General features: G+C 32.0%; 2 protein-coding genes and 1 non-coding gene across 3 annotated transcripts; 1 reads left to right on the top strand and 2 right to left on the bottom strand.

The window, feature by feature from the left end:
• Positions 1–1,990: 1,990 nt before the first annotated feature.
• Positions 1,991–2,064, bottom strand: LOC148587297 (small nucleolar RNA Z267). Its single transcript, XR_015911616.1, has one exon. It is a non-coding gene; the product is annotated as a small nucleolar RNA Z267 (small nucleolar RNA).
• An 8,412-nt stretch (positions 2,065–10,476) lies between these two features.
• Positions 10,477–10,800, bottom strand: LOC148587298 (uncharacterized). The gene has a single exon (XM_088512539.1). It carries the CDS (start codon positions 10,798–10,800, stop codon positions 10,477–10,479), a length of 324 nt encoding a protein of 107 aa, XP_088368665.1.
• Positions 10,801–16,203: 5,403 nt separating this feature from the next.
• Positions 16,204–22,389, top strand: CCD7 (carotenoid cleavage dioxygenase 7). The gene is made up of 7 exons (XM_059590435.2): positions 16,204–16,942; positions 17,623–17,751; positions 18,601–18,732; positions 19,703–19,969; positions 20,757–20,845; positions 21,405–21,719; positions 22,243–22,389. Exons 1-7 carry the CDS (start codon positions 16,204–16,206, stop codon positions 22,387–22,389), a joined length of 1,818 nt encoding a protein of 605 aa, XP_059446418.2.
• Positions 22,390–23,017: the final 628 nt, after the last annotated feature.

The following is a 23,017-nucleotide window of genomic DNA, read 5'->3' on the forward strand; positions in this document are numbered from 1 at the left end:
GATAAAAAGATAATCTCTAACATTATTCATTTGCAAAAGTCTTCCAACTTTAATTTGTGTAATGTTCCTCTCAAATTATCATTAGGGTTGTAATGTCCCTTTTTACACAAAAAATGACAAAAATAAATCATTTTTTTTTTCTAAATTTTTGTCTTTTATATATTTTTTTTTTCTGAATTTTGTATTTTTTTTTTCTAAATTTTTATAAGGGGTAGTTTTGTCATTTTCTCACAAAAAGAGAACATTTCAACTTTAATGGTAGTTTGAGGCATAATTTTTTTTAAGAAAATCATACATTACGAATTGTTTTGTAGTTAGAGAAGAGTAAATATATTTTTCCTTTGCATTTTGTGTGTGCGCGCATTTCACTTATAGTGTGTCTAATTTAACCTCAAACCTTAACAGTAGGAGTAACATTACAAACTTTTTAAAGTTGTTGGATTCATTAAATTGAGAGTTTTTAAAGTTTAAAAGAATTGTTGCAAAGTGCTGAAACTTTAGGGGGAGGAGGGTGATGCAGGAGAAAATCGACAGAACTGTTATTTTAATTATGCATGTATGCTTTAATTTTTCTTTTTAATAAGGATTGACTTTTCCCATTTCCATTATGATTATGTTTTTTCCTTTTCTATTAGAATTAGGTATTCCTTTTTCAATTAGGATTTGTTTTCATTTTCCTTGTTAAATTAGGAGGTGTCTAGCCTATATAAAGGATATAGTCTTTATAATTTTTCAATTCAATTTGAAGTATGAATTAAATTTAAGTCTTTCAACGTTATTTCTCTATTTGCTTATTTGGGCAATTAGGGTCTTTCTCTTTCCTATTTGTTATTTTATCTCCTTCTGAATTTCATTTTCCATCTTCAATTCTTAGTTTTTACTGCTATCATATATATCGTCAGAACAATCGTCCCTTGCTGTGCGGCACTAGCTAGGGTTTTTTGTTGTCAAAATTATTTCTCTTCACTTTTATATTGAAAGTAATTGAAGTCATACAAGTATTAAATATTGCCTTGAACCTTTTGCAATAACTAATAGTCACTTTGATGTAGACAAGTCATACTATTAAAGATAAGAACAACTAAACAACACCTTTTTTGTGTGAATAAAATTACTTTACAATTAACAAGTTAATTCATTACAATTAAAACTTTTGCTCAAACCAAAAGTCACTTTAATTGCATATAAATGTAATTGCTTAAGCCTAAATTATCATTTTGAATTTAACATAAAATAAGGAAGTTTCTAAAGCCTAAGAAAAATCAATGGTTACTAAATGTGTTAGAAAAGTTATATTAGTGGTGATGGAATTGCTTATTCTTATTCTCGCGTGCAAGTCAATGACCTTGCCCATATTTCATCATCTCCATCTTCATCTCCCGCACCGGCTCCTTATTCCTCTGAACTTGATGATCATGGAGACTTGCACCTTTGCCTTACACTTGGAATTTCTCATTGTTCACATTTTCAAAGCACATGGCCGCTCCATGACTTTATATATGATTCTTGTATTGCTGCTACTTTTGAACGTTGCTTTACATATATTGAGAGTTACGAAGACCCAAATATGTATCCTGTCATTAGAAATTGCGTCGAAACCAATTGCCAGCCGTTACTGACAATTAAGGACATTTTTCTTAGAGCAGCCCATCGTGCGCGTTGTTTGTTGGAATGTTTTTATAAGCATGTCGCGAGCCCCAATGATGTCATTTACCTACATAATCCTTGAGTTTTTATCATATTGGTATTTAAAAAATATATATATAATAAACACAAATGATAAATGTTGAGTTTATAGAGGTGATAAATGTTGATATGGCAAGCTATTTGATTTGAAAATATTTGTTGAAATTTGAAGAAAGTTACATAAAAAAAGAGAAATGATTGGTGTCAATATTTTGTTCATATTTATCATATTCATCTATAAATTTTTATATTCTCCTATAAATTTAATAGATCAACAATTAGATTTGTGCGGATCAACAATTAACCTAAGCCTCAGATTAAAACAATTTCACAGAGACTAGTCTCTTGTAGTATATTTAAAACCATCACAGCCACATACATAATTCTTCGCGGAATCCGTAATATAAAACAACTAAAAGGAAAATCATGATAAATTTCTCCCCCGCTGGATGTAGTAGAGAGAGAGAGAGAGAGAGAGGATTTTGAGCCAAAAATGTAGTAGAGAGAGAGGGGTTCGAATTTGGGTCAAATTTTGAGACAAATTTTCCCCCCGTTGGATGAAGTAGAGCATCTCGATTTTTTTTTTTAAAAAAAAAAAAAAAAAAAAAAATTAGAGACGTGGCATATGCCATGTAGGCAAGATGATGGGGAGAATGTGCTATAGCATTTCTCAAAACAAAATAGCCCTTTAGTTCAAAAAAAAAAAAAAAAAAAACAAAATAGCCCTTGAACTACTGGCCAAAAGAGAAATGCTATAGTACAATAAAAATACTATTTTTTGTTTATAAAAGTCCTAGATGGTAAGAGGCTATAAGCCCCATTAGTGGATAGGGCCACAACGACTATGGATGAGACTTATAGCCTCTTGCCACTTAAGATTTTTATGGGCAAAAAATGATCTTTTATTGCACTATAGCATTTCTCTTTTTAAAAAATGTCTCATAAACTAATAGGTATGACACTTGAATATATCAAGCTACCATTTTTATGACAAAAAATGCAAATAAATTAACGTGGACTGTTAGAATTGATGAAAAACCAAAATTTGACGAGCCCGTGAGGGTGATTCGTAAGCCACCCCAACCCTCTAGGTAGAGGTGGCAAAACGGGTCGGTAGATTGACCCGTTTACAACCTGTAATAACACGCGACCCGTTTAGGGTAAACCCAAACACAATCTGTTTAACCCGTTTAGCTTAGAAAGTGAATTTTTTTTTTTTTTTTTTTTTTTTAAGAACGTAAGTGATAAGTCAGGTCATAAATGGGTTAAGGGTAAACCAAAAAATAAAAAAAATAAACAGGTCACCCGTTAAAAGCAAAATAAACGGGTCGACCCATTTATAACCCAAACTCAATCCTTGGAGTGACATTAGTATTGTTGTGTTTTTCCTTGTTACATTCCATATTGGGTCGTGTGTTCTGCATTAGAAAGTATGGTCAGGTAAACCGGTTGATTATTCTATGTTGAGAATATTTGGTTGTTCGATATATGTTCATGTGCAAAGTGGAGAACAGTCGAAATTATATTCAAAGTCAAGAAAATGTATTTGTCTTGGTCGAAATTAGTTTTTTTTAAAAAAAAGCCTTATAAACTAACAGGTATGACACCGGGATACATCAAACTACCATTTTATGACAAAAAAATATACATCCAATAAATTTGACGAGCTCGTTGTGGTGGAATACAAGCCACCCCGAACCCTCTAGGGGTGGCCCGCAAGCCACCCCTTTTAAAATGTTTGAAAGTTTTCATGATTTATAAATCAACAATTATTTTAAAATTAATTTTCACGTAATTATGCAAGGTGTTACAACAAACATTGGCGCCTTGTGAGCCGGGTTATAGGCTTTCAGTAGTAGCATATCATCTTTGTTGTAAGTCTCCAACAATAGCACCTCAAATGTTGTGTAACATCCTCAGCCCGTTAAGGTTAAGTTTGCCACTTTTCTTCTTTTACAATAAATTTTTTTGCAAAGATCTATAAGGTTAATCAAAGTGCTTATGACAAATTATTGGATAATATATTTCCGCCCCCATTCCGGCCTTATATTCCAGCCTGCTCCTTACCTAAGAACAAGAAATAAAACTGAATGAGCCCAAAGGGGGCCCAGTAAGCAAAATTCACAGCCGTAAATAGTTTTACTCCTTGTCTCCAGTTTTGAAAAATGTTTTTATAAATAAATATACAATCAGCCATAACAATATATATACGTACGATTGCATCTCCCGTAGTATATACATACTATTACAACTAGCAATAGATCATCGTCGTAATTCATCATTATAAAAAATCATCATAATTCATCATTATAAATCATTAATTCATTTATCTTTAGTCATTATCTCATAATAGGGCTCATATATACTGTTACCCCTGTGTATGAGGGTTGCGGGTCCTTGTGATCATGGCAATGAACTGTGACCTCAGTCATGCCTGACCGTCAATTAACTCTTATTGGTGCACTCAACGGTCATGTTGATGAAATACCACCTTCTTCCATAGCCTCCTTCAGTGGTTTCGCCCCCATCTGAGTATCGGTATGGAACTCCTCTCATTCTGACTTATCTTGGGGCCAAAAATACTCCCCTCCATACATGTGCCCTCATTTTATAAACATTTATCTTATATCTTGTACTTCCACTACAAAAAAAAGGCCATTTCTTCACGTGTCAAACAGTAATATTTTTTGGCACGTCAGTAAATGCTGACGTGTTAAAAGTAGCACGTCAACAAATAATTTACTGACGTGTTAAAAGTTACACGTCAACATTTACTGACGTGTTGAAAACAACACGTCAGTATTTCCTGACGTGTCACTTTGGCACGTCAGTAAATTGGAACCAAATTTAATCTAACATCATTTTAAAATTAATAAATAATTGGTTGATTATTTACTGACGTGTCAGTATATGACACGTCAAGAAATATTGACGTGTCACTTTGACACGTCAGCAATTCTTGACGTGTCAGTTTGACACGTCAAGAAATATTGACGTGTCAAAGTAACACGTCAACATTTCTTGACGTGTCAAAGTGACACGTCAAAAAATATTGACGTGTCAAATTGACACGTCAATATTTCTTGACGTGTCTATTTGACACGTCAAGAAATTTCTTGACGTGTTACTTTGACACGTCAATATTTCTTGACGTGTCTATTTGACACGTCAGTAAATATAATATATATATATATATATATATATATATATATAGATAATAGGAATTCCAATTAACATTCAATAAAATTAATTTTTAGAAAGAGAAATGCTAAAGGCCCAACTTTTTTGCCCAACAAAAGTCCAACTTTTACCCTTTATTTTTTTTCTAAAAAAAACAAAATGAAAAATGGAAAAAATGTCTGAAGCAACCATATCTATTTTTGGCCTTTCTTTTATTTAGTATTTTTTAAAAAATGAAAAATAGTATTTTTCTTCATAATAATGACATTTTCTTGAAAAAAATGACATTATTATGAAAAAAATACCATTTTTCATTTTTAAAAAAATACCAAATATAAGAAAGACAAAAAATAGATAGGGTTGCTTCAAACATTTTTTCCATTTTTTATTTTATTTTATTTTTAAAAAATAAATAAGGCAAAAGTTGGACTTTTGTTGGGCAAAAAAGTTGGGTCCCTATCATTCCTCTTTTAGAAAACAAACACCGGCCAGTACTTTAATATATACTTTTCTTTTATAACACATACCGTAACCCATGCCATTTGAACATTCAAAACTAAAAAAAAAAAAAAAAATCCCAACTGTTAGCCATGTTTTACTCGAGATACCGTATATATATATATAGCAAAACCATGCAAAAGGATATATATATAACATGGCTATTTAACGTGCATGCATGGTTCAAATTAGACTAAAGGATATATATAACATGCATTTTTCTCGATCTCGTTCATTTAATTATGAGATACCAAATTTGGTATTTCATTAATTAAAATAATTAAAGTAACAATATTAATTGGTGATAGATGATATTAATTAAAGTTTTGACAAACACACACACACACACACACACATATATATATATATATATAAATCATGCACGCTATATATCATTTAGGTTTGAGCCATGCACGTTAAAATGAAATTGTTGTTTGTAAGATTAACTGCACTATTCACGTACATAAAATAAAACCAAATACATGAGAACTCAAATGAAATACAAAAGAGGAAAACATAAATTATATTAGTATTAATATAATTAATGCTATATTAATTATAAACATATAAACATGTATATATATACATACAAAACAGAAAAATATTAATTATATTAGTATTAATATATATAATTAATACTATATAAACATATATATAAATATATATATTAATATATTCCTGACGTGCCACATAGGCACGTCAGGAAATGGTCTCCATTTTCTGACTCGCCACTTTGACGCGTCAGGAAAAAATAAAAAATAAAAAAAGCCGCCATTTTTTTTGAAATTTTTCTCTCTTCTTATTTTCCCTCCAACTTTTTTCCTCTTTTTATTCTTCCCTCCTCATTCATTTTCCCTACACTCTCTCTATCTCCTCTCTCCACGGCAGATGGAAAAAACACAGAAGAAGAAGAAGAGATCCAAGCAGAAGAAAAAAAGAAAAAGGAGAAGATCTAGAGTTCAACGAAGCAGAGAAAGAAAGGGATCGAGGAGAGAAGCAGAAGAAAAAAAAAAAAAAAGAGAAGAGAAGAGAAGAGAAGATGGAGAAAAGTCAGACCTGGCCGGAGAAAAGAAGAGAGAGAAAGAAAAAATTGAGAAAAGAAAGTGCAGAGAAATTAATTTCTCAAGTGGTGCAGATCTGCACCACTTGAGTGGTACCAAGTGGTGCAGAGAAATTTTCTCTGCACCGTTTCTATGATAAATTACAAAATACAAAATAATTTAAATTAATAAAATTTTTAATTGAAAAAAAAAAAGAATCCAGAAAAAAAAAATTAATTTTATATTTAATTTTTTAATTTCCTGACGTGTCAATTTTGGCACGTCAGGAAATTTAAATTATTAAAAAAATTAATTTTTCTTTTTTTAATTTTTTTCTGGATTTTTTTTTTAATTAAAAAAATTTACTGACGTGTCAAATTTGACACGTCAGAAATTTTTTTGACGTGTCAGAATTTGACACGTCAGAAAATTTTCCTGACGTGTTGGATTTAGCACGTCAGGAATTTCTGACGTGCTATATTTGGCACGTCAGGAATTTCTGACGTGTCAAATTTGGCACGTCAGAAATTGCCAATTCCTGACACCCACATTCTTCACGACTGAAACACGTCAGGATTGCCCCGTCAGGAGGGTTTACTGACGTGTCAGACAGCCTGACACGTCAGTAAACCTATGTCAATAAAAAATCCTTTTTTTGTAGTGTTCTCTTGATGCATCTTAGGGCAACATGTAGGAGGGTTTACCATCATTCTTATTTTTTAATTTTTTTTTTAAAAAAAAAAATTATAATCATCATCATTTCTCAAATTTCTTTTCTTAAAATGGAAACTTTTCCAAATATAAACTTACTGTATTTAGAAAGTATTTAAAAGAAATAGAAGCTTTCTAAATAATTCATTTAGAAAATTTTCATGCATGCAACATATCTTCATGATGGTAAATAAAATAATTATTTACAGTTTAATACAAAAATATATAAATAGCATGACATGAAGTAATTTTAGAAGAATTTACTTACCTCACTGAAGCTATGAGTAGTCTTTAAATTGCTAATTAATCATCTTGAAAAAAAAATCTTGTTGTTCCATTCTGTTTATTCACAACTAAATTAATAACAATTCATGAAAATCAATTAACTCCTCATTGCCCAACAGTCAACTAAGAGCAAGACTTTAAACATCAAACCCCCAAAATACCACTCACGGGTTCTTCCAGAAATTGACACCCAGCAATCGAGAATAACCCATTCAGCTAAGCCTCAAGAAATCTAACCAGGAATTACTAAAATCAAAAAACTCTAGTCTACTCCTTTAAGGAAGTTAACTCATTAAAATTCAACCCAATACATCTTATAACTCAGCCCAAAAATAGAGAATCAACTCCCAAAACTAATTCAAAATTCTCAAGAGTGAAACCTCCCAATATCATCTTAATTAAATCAAAAGGTTCTCATCTAAGACTCATTACTCAACTTAAAATTAAATACCCATAGCTAAAGGAAGAAGAATTTTACCTTTGAAGAACCCATTTTTATTATTATGCAAATCTCTCTCTTGGCCATCTTCTCAATCTCTGTTTCTCCCCCTCAGCATCTCACCCTCTTTCTCTTTTCCATGCTTCTGTGTCCATCTCTCACTCTATTGCAACATCTCTCTCCCCCTGTCTTCTCTTTCTTACATCCGTAAGGCTCCCTCTCTCTATCTTCTCTATCTTCCCATTTCTTGCTCTCTATTAGATAATAAAGCAATGAAAGTAGGTGAAGTCAAGAAAAAAAAAAAAAGTCCAAGCCGCGCGGTAAAAGAAGGAATGAAGAAAAATGAAAGGAGTAATGAGTAGTAGTAAGTGACGTTGGGAAAGTGGGGGAAGAGACACTACAAAAAACCGGTCATTTTCTGACATGGCAAATATTGTCTATTTTTTGCCACGTCAGTAAATGCTGACATGCTAAAATTGGCACGTCAACAAATTTTTTACTGACATGTCAAAAGTAACACATCAGGATTTACTGACGTGTTAAATATGACACGTCAGAATTTTCTGACGTGTCAATTTTTGACACGTCAATAAATTTTAATTCAATTTAATTTTTAAACAATTTATTTAAATAACTTTAAATTTTATAATTTACTTTGACACGTCAGAAAATTATTGACGTGTCTCTTTGACACGTCAATATATTTCATCATTTTTTTTTTAATATATTTGCATGATTCCTGACGTGCTATTTTTAGCATGTCAGGAATCATGCATTAAAAAAAGAAAAGAAAAAAATGAAATATACATAATCTAATTTTCTGATATATTTATTTATTTATTCATTAATGAAGATTGGGAGCCTAGCCTACCAAGAAGAATTCCATTTTCTAACTTTCACAACGGAAGAAAATCATGCATCCAGGTTTCATCTTTTTTTACACAGTTGACAGTTTTACATTGACACTTCCTGCAAGATTAGCTGAATGAGAAACATTATCTGACAATGTTTTTTGTATATATATATATATATATATATATATATATATATATATAAACAGATAATTATATATAAATATATAATTATGTAGATTTTTTTTTTTAATTTAGGAGACTTTTCTGACGTGCCAAACATGGCACGTCAGGAAATTTTATGCGGGCCAGACTCACCATGGGCGGGATTTTGAAAATTTTTCCCCAACTTTTTTCCTCTTTTTATTCTTCCCTCTTCTTATTTTGAAATTCTCCACACTCTCTCTCTCTCCTCTCTCAATCTCCCTGATCTGGTACGAAGCTCCTCTCTAGAGGAAGAAGAAAAAGAAAAGGTGAAGATAAAAAGAAGAGAAGCAGCAGATTGAAGAAAAGCAAAAGAAGAAGAAGAAAAAGGAAAGAAGAACAGAAGCAGGAGAAAAAAAAATAAAAGGAGAAGAGAAGATAAGAAGATTTTTTGGGTTTTTGAAAATTTGTTGGGTTTTGAGGTTTGAGTTTATGATTTGGATTTTTGATTTTTTAAAGACTTTTTCGGTTTGGGTTTTTGTAAATAGAGAAAAGAAGAGAGAGACAGTACTGAGAAAATGGAGAGCATGGAGACATGATCTAAGCAGATCTGTAGAAACAAATTGAAGAGAAAAAAAAGGAGAAAATGATCTTTTCTTTTCTCTGCAGATCTGCAGAGAAAAGAAAAGAGAAATTGGTGAGGGAGCTGCGCCAATTTGAAATCTCTGCACATGAGGGAGCCGTGTAGAAATTTCAAATAAAATAATAAATTTTTTAATTGAAAAAAAAAATTCAGAAAAAAAAATTAATTAATTTTTTAAATTTCCTGACGGGTCACAAATTGACATGTCAGAAATTATTCTGACGTGTCAAATTTGACCCGTCAGAAATTTTTGACGTGTCAAATTTAAAATGTCAGAAAATAATTTATGACGTGTTAATTATAACACGTTAGAAATTTATGACGGGTTAAAACTTGACACGTCAGAAATTTTCCATTTCTGACACCTATAATGCTCACGCGTGAAACACGTCAGAAAGGCCCCGTCAGGGACGTTTTTTGACGTGTCAGACTACCTGACACGTCAGAAAACGTCCGTCAGAAAAAATTTAATTTTTTGTAGTGAGAGGGGTTGGTGTGTTGGTAGAAAAATAAGAAAGGAAGAAAAGACAGTGGGTGGGGGCTTCATGGAAAAAGAGAGGGGAGTGTGGAAATAGAGGAATAAATAAAAGAAAAGAAAGAAAATGGTATGCATTATGGATAAAAGGGTCCGGTTCTATATAATAAGAGATGAGCATTATTAACAATACTTTTGGCCCAATCCTTATTAAAATCATATTTAATCTTATCTAAAAATTTTTACACCCTTCTTCGTTTACTAACACCAAATCAGTTATCCCTCAAAACTAACTTTCGTTCAAATTTATAATATGTATCATTATACTATCATATTTCTCTTCTTTTTTTCTTTTCTTTTTATTTTTTTATTTTTTTTTAGACAAATATCTTTCATTTTCATTAATCAAAAAACATCAAGTATCAAGAGCAGAAAGCTCAGATACAATAATCGATTGAATACATTCTGGTGGGTCATTAAACCACACTCTATCCATTTCCTGTTTTATTGCTAAACGTGCCATCTCATGGGCTATGGGCAGCTTGGTTAGCTGCTCTTCGAACAAACCCCATTTTCCAACATGGAACACTCTGCAACGCCAGGAAAATATCATCGACCAGATGTCCCCATCGATTCCAGACTGGTTCCCTGGCATTCACAGCTTCAACTACAACCTTTGCATCGCCCTCCAGTAAAACCTGTTGGAGCCCCATCTCGTAGCACATCTGAGCAGCCAACAAAGCAGCCAAAGCTTCAGCAACTACGGGTTCAACGAAGCCACGCCTGGTAAGGCTCTTCAAGGCACTCAACTGCCCCGTATGGTCCCGAGTAACCACTCCCAACCCCATTCGTCCATTGGTTTTATCCACGGCCGCATCCCAGTTCACCTTGTACCAGCCCTGGGGGTGACCTCCATTTAGCCATGCATTCAGCCCCACCTGGGATGCAATCACGTGAAACCCCACTTTGAGCTTGATGAAAATCCCTCAAGGAATTGGAAGCTTTTATGACTTATGACTACTTCATTTGGATGTAAGAACACACCCTCATGATCAATAAAATCATTTCGCCTTAACCAAATTTTCCTTGCAATACTCATAGAAAGCTGGAAATCATATGACTCGCACTTACTCACTATCATATCTCTTAAAGTCACCAATTAAATTATTAAGCTATAATCTATCATAAACCTTAAGATGTAATGATCTCAAATAAAAATTCATTCTTATAATACTCATATAATCCATAAATTCTTCAAGAACAAATCTCATTACTTAATATAAATATTAAAATAATACTATTTTCAAATTAATATCTTTAAATGGGGATTTAAAATCTAGGGTGCTACATGTTGGCTCTTCACAGACCTTTTTGTTGATACTTTGAGCTGAGACTGTTGCATCATTCGAATTGAGCCAATTGTAAAAAAAATCACCCTTGAACACATGCTAAACTATCATAGTACTAATAATAACAATAATAATAATAATAAATCAGCCTTGAACACATTAAATCAAAAGAAATGCAATTATTTTTCTTTTATATAACCAAATTTAATTGAGAGTGGAACATCCCCATTTCTCATGGAGATAATATATATCAAGAAAAGCTACAAATAAAACACTGATGTAGAAATTAAAAACTGTAAAATGTAATAGTGGAAGCAAAGATAAAAATAAATGAATAAAAAAAAGATATACATAATTTTTGGAGTAGTTCGGCCTTAAAGGTCTACGTCCAGTCGTCCACCCTTAAGCAGTATTCTATAGGACTATGTCTTGATCTTATTGACCTGATCTATTTGTGTTATAGATGACTCTAGTTATAATGTTAGGTGGTTTGAGCTAAGGAAGGTAATCAAGTCTCATTTATGGTAAATGCTTAAATAGGGAAAAATAACATCAACACATATATAGAAAATATCTTATATTCTAACAACTGAAAAAAAAAAAAAAAAAAAAAGGAGAGAAAGAGAGATGATTTGGGTAAATAAGTCTAAAGAAAAGGAAATAGAAGAGAGCTAGTACAGATAAGTGGTCCAAAAATGTCAAAATTATAAGGTATGGGTGAAAAGGCGGGCGGTTAATAACCGCTCGCTAACCGCTAACGGCTTAGGCGGTTACGGTTAGCGGTTTTAGGTTTTGAAAAAATCGCTAACCGCTATATATATAGAAGCGAAGTCGTATGTAGTAGGGTATTACTGTATTACCATAGAAAACAGAGTTTTTTTTTTTTTTTTTTTTTTTTAAGGAAAAAAAAAAAAAGGTTAATGGTTATTAGGGTAATTAACCGCTAACTACCAGTTAGCTGTCTAGGCGGTTAGTGAATTTTATTAACCGCATTTTCACCCATATCATAAAGGGTTCGTTTAGCAAACCATTTTGCCTTAGATATTGTAGTTGACATGGATTGACGTGGTATAAAGTTTTGAATTTTTTGTGTTGAAAAGTGAAAAAAAAATTTTGTTTTGTAGTAATTTTTATTTTATTTTAATAGTAATAAAAAGTGAATTATGTGATATAAAAAGTGAAATAAAATAAAATAAAATAAATGATTTGCCAAATGGACCCAAAGACTTCTATTGTTTTTTATTTTTTTTGTTGGTATTCTTATGGCGTTTAGCAAAATTCAAAAGAGAAATTTTGAAGAAAAAACAAAGTTCATGTATTACATGATTCTTTTGTCTTCATTTGTTTTTTCAAAATGAAATGGTTGTCACATTCTCAATCGATTCAACCAAATATTAATTGTTCTAATCCCACAAATGAACCCACCACCATTTTACCAACTATAATTTGGTCAATATGGGTCAGCATAGAGTTGTATTGCCAGACAAAAGCATGCATTGGTGAGATTAAAAAATGGTTGTCACACTCATTCGATTCAACCATAAATTTATATGTTAGTTGGAGTGCCACAGTCCAACCCACCACCGCCATCTGATCAAATAATGTCGCAATAAAAATCAATTTTTGAATCAATATTTATAAAAAAAATTAATAGTTAATTTTCACTGTTAGTCTATCACACCATTTTAATTATATGACAACAGTATAACAGTCTATTAAACATTAGACAAAATATGTAATTAGTGAAATTTAAATTTGAAAATTACTACCCAATAGGGTTGGTTGAGGATGAGTTAAAAAAATATGGTCTCAAAAGAAAGAATTAATGACTAATTTTTGCTATAAAACATCGTAATTATATAACAGTGATATAACAGTCTTACTGAACCGATGACAAAACATTTTCTTAGTGGAGTATAAATTTGGCAATTACTACCCAAAGGGGGCTAGTTGAAGATGAGCTAACAAGATTCCTCTATAGACGGCTGAAGGTGAAATGTGTCCCATCCCTCTTGTCCTACTACGGCAGAATCACACCAACAACACTACTTAGTATCAAACTCCTAATCATTACTTTATTTGCTCTTTTTTGTTTTACTCTCTTTCTTCTATGATTTTGGCCTGCACATTCCTTAGACAAAATTGGGTGAAGTTTGTCTCAATCAAATTAATTTTGAGAAAAAAAAAAAAAGTCTCTGAAATCATCAATATGATCTGCCCATTCAAGAAATGGAGAAAGAAATTTGGATTTTTATTCAAATTTGAGCATAATAAGAGGCATAATCTACAAATTTGATCTTCTTATTACTTTTTTTTTTCTTCTCGTCTTAGTGAATTTGAAAATTAACTTGTCAGCCACCATCTCATAAAGTTAATTACCACAATTTTAATATGGTCGTGCTCCAATAGGTTTATTAAGAGTCAACTTCAAACTCCAAAGAAGTGAAGAACAACTCCAACTCCTAGAGATTTAATAATCCAATGCGTTTGCTTGAGGCGGAGGAGCATTCGGTGCACCTTGTCCTCGGTGTTGCATAGATCTTGATGAAAATATATGCTTTTGGACAAGTAAGACACAAGAGGGATACGAAAAAGATATTTAACATTACTCATTTTCGACGCCTTTACATTACACACGCCATCACCTCCTTTTTCCTGTTGTTACAAGTGGCACCTAGTACATTATAATTAGTGCTAATATGACATATTAACGAATTTCGTCAATTTTCTAACGGCAGGGACCAATTTGTTTTCTACGGTTACCCTATAAAGTGATTCATTACTTTTTTTAAACCAAATCATAAGAACAAAAAATGCATTTATCCCTAAAAAAAAAAAAAAAAATTATGTAAAATAACAAATGGCCAGTCTATATTCAACTCTGACTCCGTTATTATTTTTAAGCTAAACGACATCGTATAGGATTGAGAAAACAAAGAATTTGAGTTGCTTGACGGCGTTTTACGGGGGAAGAAAAGAAACACCCTCCGGCAAGAGTGAAACTACATGGCCCCTTGGGACCATGTAGTACCCAAAAATTATATATATATAAAAGTCCTTCAAATTTTACCCCTAATTTTATTTTTTATTTTTTTATTTTACACCTCAAACTCCATTTATTCCTAAATTTTTTTAATTTTACTCCCAAAACTTCAAATTCTAGTTTCGCTCCTCCCCTCCTTGCGACTCTCCCGTGTCTATGAGAAGTGAACATTGGCTTCAATTTGCCTCTAAAATTCCCACCTGAAAATTATTATTGGCATTTGGATAAAGTCAAATCTTCCCCCTTGAAATTGCACTACAAAGCGAGCTAGTGAAAGTGGGATTGGAATTCCCAGCAATAGCTCGGAAATTGCTTATCAATTTTTTAAAAAATTTTGGCTGTTAAATCTTATCCAAAGGTCTACAAACTGTCACGTGTCCTATTAATTAAAAAATAATATTTTATTATTTAACTTTTAAAAAGAAAATATAAAACAAAATAATAAAAAATATATTGGGTGGCCAGCCACCTCATTTTTGCCTTAAGGAGTGTCAGTCACCCCATATTTTTTTTTTAAAAAAAAATTTGATTTTATATATATTTTTTTAAAATTTAAATAATAAAATAATATTTTTTAATTAGTGGGACAAGTGGTAGTTGTATACCATTAAATGAGATTCAATATCCAAAATTTCAAAAAAAAACTGATAGCAATTCCCTAGCTGGGATCCGGATCGGTGAAAGTGAGTCTCATTGTCAGCGATCTGTCGACCACCAGCGATCCTAAGGCTATCACGTGGATTCTGACGAACTGATCAGATCATCAAAGGATCCAATGGCTGAGAACCTAAGTGAAGCACCGACGCCAATGGCTACCCGTCTATTGTCATCCCCCAATCTAATTGTGTCCTTTTTTATTTTTAATATATATTTATTTAAGTTTATAGTACCTTCCAAGTTATCATCATAAACTCCAAATTATCTTAAAGTTATCAATGTCACTATCCTTAATAAAATAAAATAAAATAAAATAAAAGGAATAAAATTATTTTTTTTTTATAAAAAAAAAACAAGGGTGTAAAAGTTTTAATTTTTTTTTTTGAATTTATTAGAGAGTATTTTTGTCTTATTAAAAAAAAATTAGGGTCATTTTTGTCTTTTTGCTTGCCTTAGGTGACTTTGCAATTTTTTTTTTTTTTGGGGAAAGTCTACGTTCTTCCTTTTTATTACGACCTAATTAACAATGTCCTCCAAAATTTCAATTGGAAAAACTACCCAAAAATTGATAATGCTCCCCAATACCAGCAAAAAGACAATAATAATCCTGATTTTTTTTTTCAATAATACAAAAATACTCCAATAAATTTATAAATTTCCAATAAATTAAGAAGAAAAAAAAATGAAAAATTTGTAAATTTCCACACCTTGGTTTTTATTTTTATTTTTAAAAAAATTATTATTTTGCTTGAGACAAACGCAACATGGAAAATATCTGAAGCACAAAGACAAAGCAAGTCCTCTCAAACAAAAAAAAGGACAAGAAACTTAAAAATAAAATAACATATAATGCGGTAAATATCTTGCCCAAATGTTTTTTTTTTTTTTAATGGTTTTCGTACCTTTTTTTATTGGTGCATATGGCTTCAGACTCTTCGCCATAAGATTAAACAACAAAAAGAAATAAAAAAGCACAAAAAAAACTCAAGCATTATATATATATGTCTGCCACATTCTTCTCCATATTTCTTCATGTCTGATTGTCTTCCACGATGTGTATATGCCACATATATATACCCCACCATGCACAGAAAAAAAATCATATGCCACAAGTAGGGGTGGACCTACAACAAAGATGACAAATCTTTAACTATTTAAACCAAGTAACCATGCCACCTTCGTACAAAAATTATTGTCCAAAGATGCTAGCCAAAACCCACCACATCATTCTAACAAGTTTCCCTTCCCCGGCGAAGCTAACTCCGGCCGCAGTGCACCGGTTATGGCCGTCATCAGTAAAACTGTCACCGCCGCATGCTATACCTGTCACCGCGTCAAATAATCTTGTACTCGATGATTCCGTGGCTGCATTTTGGGACTACCAATTCTTGTTTGTGTCGCAACGCTCGGAGACGGCGAAACCCGTTACTCTTTCTGTTGTCGACGGTGCAATACCTCACGACTTTCCCGCCGGCACGTATTATTTGGTTGGACCGGGGCTTTTTGCTGATGACCATGGCTCGACTGTGCACCCGCTAGACGGCCACGGGTACCTTCGGACCTTTATGTTTGATGAGGTGTCGAGGGAGGTGACGTTCATGGCTAGGTACGTGAAGACCCATGCTCAGGTGGAGGAGCATGACCCTGTGACCAACACATGGCGGTTCACCCACCGGGGCCCATTTTCGGTGTTGAAAGGGGGACACAAGATTGGTAATACCAAGGTGATGAAAAATGTGGCTAATACCAGTGTGTTGAGGTGGGGGGGGAGGGTGTTGTGTTTGTGGGAAGGTGGGGAGCCATATGAGATTGAATCTGGGACGTTGGATACGGTTGGGAGGTTTGATGTGATCGACGGTTGTGATCCGTTGCCGGACAGTGGAAAGGATAGTGGTGATATATGGGACGTAGCTGCCGGCCTGTTGAAGCCAATTTTGTATGGTATGTATATGAGTTATTAATTCAATAAATTAGCAGTTTGTAAAAAACAACAAAAACAAAAACAAAAAAATTTGAATTAAGCATGTGGTGAAGCTAAGGTCACATGCAGGTTGCATTCATTTTGTAAAATGACATGCAACTACTACTCATAAAATTTGGAATTAATAACATTTATATCGTAGAAAAATATTAATTAATGCTACTTTTCACGCATAATTATTATACTCATTTTATACCGTTTGACGTGTTTTAAATATCTTTCATTTTCTTACTGTTGTATTTTTTAAGTGATTGACATAAAAAGCCACTTAATACATGTCAATAAAGTCCCGTTAGTTGAAATGGGTGTGAAGAATATTATTAAAAAAAAAAATGTTAGGTTTATAATTATTTTACAACTTACTGGCACGGGTAAAAAAAGTAAATAGAATAGAGAAGTGCTAGGGAGCCAAATAAATGAACCCAAAAAAATTTCTAAACTAATGTGGCAAAGGTTTCTAAATTTTTTTTTAAAAAAAAAAGCAATTTCCTCTCTTTTATCTGCCACTCACAGTATGCTACGTCAGTTTGAAAATTTTTTTGAGTTTATTTGTTTGGCTCCCTAACACCCCCAATAGAATATGCATTAATTTATGTATGATTTTATTGGATTTATTTATGTTTTTGGTTAACTTTTACAGGAGTATTTAAAATGCCTCCAAAACGACTGTTGTCTCATTATAAGATCGATGCTCGCATGAATAGACTTCTTACAGCCTCATGCAATGCAGAGGACATGCTACTACCACGCAGTTCTTTCACATTTTATGGTAATTAAACACCTCCATAATGCATGCTTTACTATCTTTTTATTTCATATATATAGGAAACATTTATGGTCGGTTTGGATTGCGAATTCAATAAATGTGATTTTAAAAATTGCGTTTTGGAAATCACTAATTTTTAAAATCACAAAGGTGTTTGGTAAACATGTTAATAAAAACATTTTCTCAAATATTTGTTTTGCGAAATTATAATTTTGGTTTAAATTCGCGCTTTTTTAAATAAGCACCTCCTAGCCTACTTATATAAATCGCAGATTTTTTTTCCTATTTTAGATTAAGTATTTTTTAAATCGTAATGTTAAACGCCTTATGTTTTGCGATATCTCTTAAAAACGCAAATTATTCTTGAGAAATCAATCCCAAACGCACCCTTAATCTCCGTGAACTTTTATCACATTTGTAATTATTCTCCTAAACTTTAAAAGCTCTTAATTTGGTGTATCTATCTTTTAATTTTTTTCAATTTCACCAATCCGTTAGGATTAATGAAACGGTGTTAAAATTTCTAAAATACCCATCATTTTTTTTTTTTTTTTAAGAAAAAAAGAAAAACAATTGCAAGGATTTAGGCATGTGGAATTTACAAAAATACCCATGCCTAAATCTTTAAATTTTTTATAAATATTTTTTTAAAATACAATGGTATTTTAGAAATTTTGAAATGATTTAATGAAAAATCCTAATGGATGGGTGAAATTAAAAAAAAATGAAAGATGAATACATTAAATTGAGAGTTTTTTAAAGTTTAAGAGGGTCATTTCAAAAGGGGGTTAATTGAAGTTTTCCTCCATAAAAAGTGTAAATTTAATTTTATGGTATAATTGGGTTGTGCAGAATTTGACTCAGACTTCAAGCTGTTGAAGAAGCAAGAGTTCAACATCCCTGATCACATAATGATCCATGATTGGGCCTTCACCGACACTCATTATATACTATTTGCCAATCGCATTAAGCTTGATGTTGTAGGTAATAAAATCCACACAAATAGTTATGAATACAAACATTAAAAAAAAAAAAAAAATTACAATATTTAATAATTGTTTTGTCTCCGCTTAGGACGGGATAAAATATCAGCTTTTATTATTAAATTCTTAACATAACCTAGCTCTCCGTCCATTTTATAGTTAAATTATCTGTTGTTTTAAAAGTTTAATCAATAAAAAAATAATAATTAATTAATTAATTAATTAATCATTTAAATTAATAGGAGTGTAAAATGATTTGAATTGGTCGAAAAACATTATTGGTTCATAAGTGGGGGAGGAATAAAAGACTTGAAATTAAGTTAGCAAAAGCCAAAAGAAAATGATAGATTGCAACTTTTTTTTAGGATTTTTTTTTTTTTAATCATTATTGGTTCATAAGTGGGGGAGGAATAAAAGACTTGAAATTAAGTTAGCAAAAGCCAAAAGAAAATGATAGATTACAACTTTTTTTTAGGATTTTTTTTTTAAATTTTTATTTTTTTAAAAAAAGCAAAAAAATAAAAGCATTAACAAATAAAAAACTCAAAATTGCTTTTATTTTTACGCCACATCACAACCATAAAGTTAAAAGGAAAATGTCCACATATTTCTTCTTAAACTACCACTCAATTAACAATATCTCCCAGTAATAAAAATACTCTTAATAAAAAAAATTAAAACTATTTTTTTGTCTTATTGAAAAATTTATGGTCTTTTTTTTTTATTTTTTTTTATTTTTTATTTTTATGGTAATGTAGTGGAAAACTAAGTAACAACAATCAAAAGCGTTTATATCTTCTGACCAAAAGATGAAACAAACCCGTAGGCTAAAAGAACAATAAACTCCGCAAAGTGCTAGAGAAAAATTTTCTAATTTGATAATAATTCAATTAATCAGTACTTTTACATTATAGAAGATTTTGGGGAAAAAAAAGAAGAAGAAAAATATGATATATAAAATGCAAGTGCAGGTTCAATGGCAGCAGTGGGTGGGATCTCCCCAATGATATCAGCAATATCAGTGAACCCAAGTAAACCAACATCTCCCATATATTTGCTTCCTCGATTTCCTGACAAATTTGGTCGAGATTGGAGAGTTCCTGTTGAAGCTCCTTCACAGTTTTGGTTGCTTCATGTTGGCAATGCTTTTGAGTCTAAGGATCTCCATGGCAATTTACACATCCAAATTCATGCTGCCACTTGCTCTTACCAATGGTTCAACTTTCATAAAGTTTTTGGTACGTTTTATTTTTCTCAATAACTTTAGTTTTTTTGCTTTCTGGGGGTGTTAAAGGATTTTTTTTTTTTTTTTTCTTTGGGAAGGGGGTGTCTTTGGACAAAAGAATTAACAAGCTGTTTGGTTATCATCAATGGTGGTGATTTAGTGGTCTTAAGGAAGTTTTTTAAGTGGTAAGACATGTACTAGGGTGATAATTCAACTCTAGAAATAGAAATTCTCAATACTAATCTTAGCCACTTTGAGTTCCACTAATACCCTAATGGGATTGATCAGTTATACTATATGCAATCGGACTTGAGGGAATGCATGTGGTTCCCATCGTCTAAGCTTCTCTTGTGAGGCTCCCAACAAGCAGGTGTTACTTAATATGGTCACACCTAAATAGCTATAGATGGTCTCCACTGCCTACCTTTTCAATTAAAAAAAAAAAAAAAACGTTTGGTTGGTTATAATCTTTTAGGATTTTTGAGAATTTTAAAAAATTACCCCCTTTTTTTATTTTTTTCGTGTTTAAGTCAAGAGAAAGTACAACTACTATCACAATCTTCCTAAATGGGAAAATAAAGTGATATTTACGAATTGATTTGACTTAAGTGCTATAAAAAAAATATTGTAGAAGATCTCGTATAGTTTTATAAACAATCCAAATTTAGTTTCACTCTCTCTTTTTCTCATGAAAAACTTGAAATTAAATCTACAAATTACAAATATTTTTGCCAACACCTTAGCCAAATCCTTTAAGAACACCACGAGAACGAGTTTATAATTTGAAAATTTTTGGACAGGATATAATTGGCAAAGCGGTAAGCTAGACCCTTCATCTATGAACGTCAATGAAGGTGAAAATGATCAGCTGCTGCCTCATCTTTCTCAGGTTCTCTCTCTCTCTCTCTCTCTCTCTATATATATATATATATTACATTACATTACATATATACTTTGCTGAGAGGAGATTTTAACACCTTTTTTTTTTGTTCTTTCACTCACACATGTGACACGTATACTCAGCAATCTCTACATTACATGAAAGTCTTTAGTGATCTAAAGTTACATCAACTACTCTTCCCTAGTGAATTTAGCTTCCAACCCATACTGTGCTACTAGCATTTTAAGATTGGACTTTTGTTTTTTCGTTTTCCTTTGTTAATTGCCTTATTTTTAGTGCATTTTATTGTGCACTTAATATGGTTTGATGGGCCGCTTCCAACTTTGTGTTCGAAAACATTCTCGACTAATCTTCCATTTTCTTTTCCTTTCGAATCAAAAATGGGAAAAACCCTCTCACTTGTAACATTTTCCTCATTCGATTGAAAAAAAGAAACAAAAAAAAACAAAAAACTACTTTTCTGGTTGTGTTTAACATCGAACCACCCGAAAATCTCAAATCGTTACGATTATAATTGTGTATACTAAATATATCATCATGCATGCAGGTGTGTATTCAATTAGACGCTGATGGGAACAGCCAAAAATGTAGTGTGGAGCCCTTGAATGAATGGAAAAGGCCATCAGATTTTCCTGTAATTAACCCAGCCTTCTCTGGCACCAAAAACACATACATTTATGCAGCAACTTCTTCCGGCTCTCGCCCAACATTACCACATTTTCCATTTGATAGTGTGGTGAAGCTGGATTTGTTAGACACTTCTGTCCATACATGGTCCACCGGTCGCCGGAAATTTATCGGCGAGCCGATTTTTGTTTCCAAAGGGGATGGAGAAGACGATGGATACCTTCTTGTGGTTGAGGTGAGCAAATGTCCTTATCATTTTTAGAATAAAAAAGTAAAAAAAACACTCGATCTTGAAATTTTTTACCAAACAAGCCAGTTTTTGTTTGGCACGGCTTTTTTAGTACTAAAAGTACTTTTTAAGCTCTCTAACGCAATTGCAAACAGGCTCTTAATCATACTTAGGGTTCGTGCGATCTAAAAACACGATTTTCAGAAAGGTAGTTAAACGTTTAGTAAAACTGCAATTTGACCTTTAAAATTGTAATTTTACCTTTAAATCATTCATTTTTAGAAACACACTACTTTGCCTGTGATTTGAAAACGTAGATTTCTACGTTTTTAGATACAATTTTTTTAAAATTACTCTCAAATGATACATTTTCTGCGATTTACATTAAAATCGCACTTTTTGTCTGAAAATTTGCAATGTCAAACACAAAAGATGAATATTTAGAGAGTTTTTAAGCGTATTAAAATAACATATTTGACTCCACCTTAATCTAAAGGATAAATTGCTTTTCTTTTCTTTTTTTTGGCAGTATGCGGTTTCAATACAGAGGTGCTATCTTGTGGTTCTGGATCCTAAGAGGGTTGGAGAAGACGATGCACTTGTAGCAAGACTTGAAGTCCCCAAGCACCTGAATTTTCCTCTTGGCTTTCATGGCTTTTGGTCCTCTGACATGTAATTTTGCTTTCCAAAACTAAAAATCCTTCTGTTGACCCGAGTAATTATAAAAGATTCTTTTGTGTCACTCAATGGTTTTTAAAATTACTATTTAATCAAAATCTAATAATAATTAATCATAAGCCGACTGATGATTTTAAAGCCACATTATTCTTAGAGTGACACAAGAAGGACTTTTAGCATTACTCGTTGGCCCCCGAATGCATGAAGGAGCAAGTAAGGGTGAAAATGCGGTTACAGTTAGCAGTTATTGGCTAAAATACGATTATAAGTTTTTCCTAACCACCCTAAATAACAATTAGTAGCTGCTCGCCTTTTCACCCCTAGGAGCTAAGGCTAGTATGTGAGCCATGTAGTAATGTTTTTTTTAATAGATATCTACTTGTACAGTCTGAATATTTTTGTGTTAATATCAAATTTTTTCTTTCTTTGGTCTCAATTTTATATTGCTTTAGGGTTTAGGCGAATGAATTCAAAAGAAAGATGAAGAAACACTGGAAAAAAAAAAAAAAAAAAAAAGAAAAGAACAAAAAAAAGGCTATATAATCATATAAAAAAATGTTAGGTTTACTAACAAATTTTACCAAAAAAAAAAAAAAAAAAAAAAAACCCTTTACAACATGATGTGG

This window comes from Corylus avellana, chromosome 2 (genome assembly GCF_965113065.1).
Source record: "Corylus avellana chromosome 2, dhCorAvel1.hap1.2, whole genome shotgun sequence".
Lineage (NCBI taxonomy): Eukaryota > Viridiplantae > Streptophyta > Magnoliopsida > Fagales > Betulaceae > Corylus > Corylus avellana.

Excerpts from the sequence above, each read along its gene's own strand:
- LOC148587298 (XM_088512539.1), bottom strand. The coding sequence starts at position 10,800 with ATGGGGTTGGGAGTGGTTACTCGGGACCATACGGGGCAGTTGAGTGCC.
- CCD7 (XM_059590435.2), top strand. The coding sequence starts at position 16,204 with ATGCTAGCCAAAACCCACCACATCATTCTAACAAGTTTCCCTTCCCCG. Across the intron at positions 18,733-19,702 it reads CATTAAGCTTGATGTTGTAG|GTTCAATGGCAGCAGTGGGT; the intron begins GTAATAAAATCC and ends ATGCAAGTGCAG. Across the intron at positions 20,846-21,404 it reads TGCTGCCTCATCTTTCTCAG|GTGTGTATTCAATTAGACGC; the intron begins GTTCTCTCTCTC and ends TCATGCATGCAG.